The following is a 5,193-nucleotide window of genomic DNA, read 5'->3' as shown; positions in this document are numbered from 1 at the left end:
AGTTAAAACGAACAGAGGTACAGAAAAGCGTGCTATGCAGCATAGCGTAACCACTACCCCGCTCTTCTTGTCAATTTCACTGCCAATGCTGTGAGCGGTGGACCACGAGTATACGGTCTTGCTGCGTTGCATTGCGTTCAGTTTCATTCTGTGAGTTCGACAGCTACTTGACTAAATATTGTATTTTCGCCTTACGCGACTTGTTGGTTGTTGTCATTGGACACTGCGTTAGTCGATAGCTTATTTGTTCATCGGGTGGCGGATGGCTCGTACCTAATTACAAAGCAGTTTCATCTATCCCCGAAGGCAAAAAGTAAGGCAGGCAATCAGTAGTTACACCTGTGATATAAGACACCTCCGATAAGAGGGCACCTGTCAGTAAGCTTTGTTTTGACCCTTCACAAAATATCAGTTAAAAAGGCAGAACTCAATATTGCCGACTTTATAACGTTACTCTTCTACGACATACAGGGGACACAGCTCGAGTGAATATCGGACATCAAGCCACATGCTCCTCCCCTTGCAATGAAAAACCAACTTCAATCAAAGAGAAAAACAAATACAGTACAAACAAAAACGACCGACTGATCCTAATGTTTTGGCTTTGTCATCGGAAACAAACACATTATTATTTTTCCCTGAGAGCATCCTTCCACTTGAACATATTCCAAAAACGGGATATGTTTTAATAAATTATTACTGCATATTGACATGGGCGTCAGTTACTATATTCAACGAGCGGTACACTCCAACACTTGCACAGCAAGCAGTCCGACTTGAGACTATAACGATGTATTTGTTGACTTTCTGTTCCTTTGCTTTACTTCAGTGTTTTCTCAGAAAATCTCAAAATGCTTTGAAACAAAAAAGGAGCCGTTGTCATGAAAGAGTTTCAGTCTTGAAAAAGTCAATGATATTCATTTACAAGGAAGGAAATACTAACTTGTGATTTTTCTTTTCAGCGACAGACTCAAAAGCAACGACAGCCACTGTGGCCACGTGTACAGCCATCATCACAGCCGTCATTGTCACGATCGCCTGGATCGTTGTTTATAGATGCAAAACAAAAGGTAGTGTGTGTGTGTGTGCATGTGTGTGTGTGTGTGTGTGTGTGCATGTGTGTGTGTGTGTGCGTGTGTTTGTGTGTGTGTTTGTGATTGTGCGTGTATGTGTGTTTGTGTGCGCGCGCGCGCGTGTGTGTGTGTGTGTGTGTATGTGTTTGTGTTCGTGTATGTGTGTGTGTACGCGCGCTCTCGCATATGTGTTTTTATGTTCGTGTGTGCGTATGCATGTATTTATGTGTGTGTGTGTGTGTGTGTGTGTGTGTGTGTGTGCGTGCGTGTGTGTGTGTGTGTGTGTGTGTGTGTGTGTTTAATGCCAAAAAATACGGTATTGTTAAAATGTTCTCTTGAAATATTCCCACGAAACAAAGACAGGTCATGTAACACAATATTGTTCCCTGCGACTAGAAATGCTCATGGGACTACAGCGTCACCCTTAACTAGGATGATCAATCGAACCAAAAACTATTTTGACTTCCCGAAATTTCTAATGCATCACAGTGACATTTCGGAGGCGTCTGGCGCCACAACATGACCTTGCACTGCAAGAAATACAGGACCGCAACCAACAGCCACCCCTTCCTCCACCAGCACAACCACAGCAGCAGCAGCAGAGACTACTGCCTGAGATACCCGGCCAGTACCAAGTTCCTTGCTCAGTTCCTGCAAGTTCTGGGCTGGATGCAAGGCGGTCTGTAGGCCGGATGTCCCACGTGTACGAAGTAGTCGGGGGAGATCAGGAGGGAGAAGGTAGATGATTGTGATTTAATTCTTTGATGTGCATGACGAGGATGTTTTAGAGTTACTGTTTGCTCGATTGCTTGCAAGAGAAGATGTTTCCGATTTGTAGCGTGGGGGGGGGGGGGGGGGCGATGAGCTCACTCAAGATTGGTTGTTTTCCAATTCCTGCCTGTGCGTGAGATTCCATTCAACATGTTTCCGAGTTACAATGGTGGAGGTTCCGTTTACAATGAGAGGTTTCTTGTTAAAACAAACACAGACCTACACACAAACACACGTGCGCGCACGCACGCACACACGCACACGCACACATACACACACACAAACGCACGCACACAGACTCAGACACACACACACACAAACACACACACACACGCACACACACACACACACACACACAATGGCACACACAAGAGCATCCTAGCGCATTGACTTTGAGGTGTTTACCTTAAAGAATGCAAATGTAGCATACAGAATACAGATTGTTGTACTCGTGTTGCAGTCCCTGAGGTCCTCAAGACAGAGCTACCTGATACAAACCTTCACCCCAGACCACCAGCACAGGAGATGACCGCTGCACAGGCAAGCAAGCCAAGCATTGGGAATGGTCTCTACTTTCACATTCACCCCAATGAATAGGAGTTCCAGGAACTTGTGTTACTTCCTTATTTAGTAGTGTGCCAAGCTAGCAGAGTGTCCAAATATTATACTACCCCCCCCCCCCCAACCCTCTCTGCGAATTGTATGTATTAAGGAAGGGATGAGGGTGGGAGTAGGGGACTGGGAGTGTGTAAGACTTAAACACAGAGAGAGAAAAAGAGTATGTTGTTTGTAGATTCCTCTGTGTTGCTCTAGTTCACCACCCCGACCCCCACATTATCTAGTTTATTATTGTCATGTCCACCACCATGATACCGACTTTTTGTTTAACATTTTAGGGAAGGGTTTGTTCTTGTTTTAAAAGCTCAGCAGGTGTTAAGGATTTCGTTGTATTGAATTTGATACATTCACTTTTTGGAAAGAAATATTGAATAAATGGTTAGAAAATAGAACGCATGTTGTGAGCGAGCGTGTTACCTGTTTGAATGAAAGTGTATTTGATAACCCGACTATTGTGTACAGAAGTAATACGCGGTTTTTTTTAAACATTGGATTCAAGCTGACATTGTATATATGTTAAGAATACATGGGTTAGAAATGAATGTATTCCCTATTCACAGATTTGTGAGAAGGTGGAGCATAATGTATATAGGCAGTTTGAATATTGGGCCATTAACAGCTTTGTGCAGCGCGCGAGGAAGCAAGCCGCGAGACAGCGAACAAAATAACACGCAGCCAGCAACGAACATATACTGAACTAGAGGAATACCCGCTTCGCCGGGTAGCCGGCTTCGCCGGGATGAAATACTTAGAGCCGTACGCCGGCTTTGCCGGGTCCGAACAATGGACCCGCCAAGCTTAGGTCCCTCCCAGATTCGTGGAATGGGAACAGCACGAAAATGATTCAGTGGCCATAATGCCATTCCTGACCATATCGAGTCCCATCCTTGTCGACGAATGTAACCGTGTTAATCACCTTTGGAGGCGAACTCCACTCAAACAGGATTGAGCAATTTAGAGCTTATCTGTAAGCCCTTTTGAACTGTTATGGCTTTTCAAAGGAAGGCCAGTACATACAAATACACAAAAGCCGCCAGACCACATCACAAACAGAACTGAACAATCCCCAGGTGTTGCTCACATAGAGAGAGACACACACACACACACACACACACACACACACACACACACACACACACACACACACACACACACACACACACACACACACACACACACACACACACACAAACACAGAGAAGCCGTATCTATAGAGAGATAGATGACAGTGTATTTTTCGCGTGGTTATAAATTGATTCGACCTTTGCACTTTTACAGTGAGGATAATTTACGGGTCCAATTTACGTTCTGGACACTGCGGTGACCTTCTAAAAATAGTAACAGAACGCCGGGAATATCCGAAGATGCCCCACTCATACTATAGTGCACCATACGAAGGAAGGGAGGTAAACGCTGAAAACCTGGAGAAGATAAGGAAGAGTTACTTATAATGGTGAAATGAACACAAAAACCAAAATCGGTTCAGCGCTGCGCGCTGAGAGCACGTGTTGAAATATCTCATCGATGATATTGTGTCCGGGGTGTAGCTGAATACGGTGTCCAAATTTGAAAAAGATCCACCGAGAACTTTGGCGTTGTGATGTGGTGTAGCGGCTTTGGTGTGTCGGTATGGGGGCCCGGGTAGCTGAGGTGGAACCAAAATCGGTTCAGCGCTGCGCGCTGAGAGCACGTGTTGAAATATCGACCAGGTTGTGTCCTGTCCCGGGTCTACCTGAATATGCCCACCAAATTTGAAGCAGATCCATCGAGAACTTTGGCAGTGCATCGCGAACATCGCGAACTCACAGACAGACACACAGACAGACACACAGACAGACAGACACAAGTCGTATACACTCGACTCCACTTAGCTCGACCCCGCTTAGCTCGTCCGCCGTTTAGCTCGTCGCCATATTTTTTCCCCGGGCTGACGTCCTTCTTTGTATCTGTAAAATTAAGCTGGTTAGCTCGTCCGCCGGTTAGCTCGTCCGCCGCTTTGCTCGACCAAACTTTCCAGTCCCAAGGCATGGTGTGACGTCATTTACGCCGGATAGCTCGTCATAACGACATTGTGTCGTCAGCGATGACGTCTTCTGACAGGATGACAGTAACAAAAGAACGTTCCATAAACTGCCAGACTTTTCGAATTGAATGTCAAAGAAGAAAACATGCGCTGTTTATCTGATTTTGCTACTTTGTTTCAATTTTCTCCCACTTATTAGTAGGTACAATGTACACACAAAACTTTCTTTGTATGACTAATTAGAATAATGTTATGGTTTTGTTGCGCAGATTTTTTGTTGATGTGCATGTTTTTGAAAATGGTGTGTGTGTGTTTTGTGTGTGTGTGTATGTAAGCACGCAAATGAGTTAGTGCTTTTTTTGCGTGTGTGTTTGTGTGTGTTTAACTTTTTTCTGGCGCCGTGTTTACTTGGTTTTTCATTTAAAATTCTTCTCATTGGACTGCTTATTTTTGGATTTAATAAAAAAAATCCCAAGAAATGTGCTTTCTGTTTCATGGTTTACATCTCTCTCTCTCTCTCTCTCTCTCTCTCTCTCTCTCTCTCTCTCTCTCTCTCTCTCTCTCTCTCTCTCTCTCTCTCTCTCTCTCTCTCTCTCTCTCTTCTGCCTATCTCTCTGTTATTTTCATAGTAACACATGTTACAAACCCAATATGAGGGCCCCAAAGGGTTTAAAATCGTGATCGTGATTGGCGTTTTTTGACCTTTCT

General features: G+C 44.5%; 1 protein-coding gene across 1 annotated transcript; it reads left to right on the top strand.

Annotated features, from left to right (window-relative positions):
* Positions 1-262: 262 nt before the first annotated feature.
* LOC138954263 (uncharacterized) lies at positions 263-2,536 on the top strand. Its single transcript, XM_070326145.1, has 4 exons — positions 263-269; positions 963-1,070; positions 1,563-1,811; positions 2,305-2,536. The coding sequence occupies exons 1-4, from the start codon at positions 263-265 to the stop codon at positions 2,439-2,441; spliced, it is 501 nt and encodes a 166-aa protein (XP_070182246.1). The 3' UTR covers positions 2,442-2,536.
* The last annotated feature ends 2,657 nt before the right edge of the window (positions 2,537-5,193 follow it).

Source organism: Littorina saxatilis, unplaced genomic scaffold (assembly GCF_037325665.1).
Source record: "Littorina saxatilis isolate snail1 unplaced genomic scaffold, US_GU_Lsax_2.0 scaffold_188, whole genome shotgun sequence".
NCBI classification, from domain to species: domain Eukaryota; kingdom Metazoa; phylum Mollusca; class Gastropoda; order Littorinimorpha; family Littorinidae; genus Littorina; species Littorina saxatilis.
Note: the sequence above shows the minus strand (reverse complement) of the source record. Positions and strands in the feature narration are given on the sequence as shown.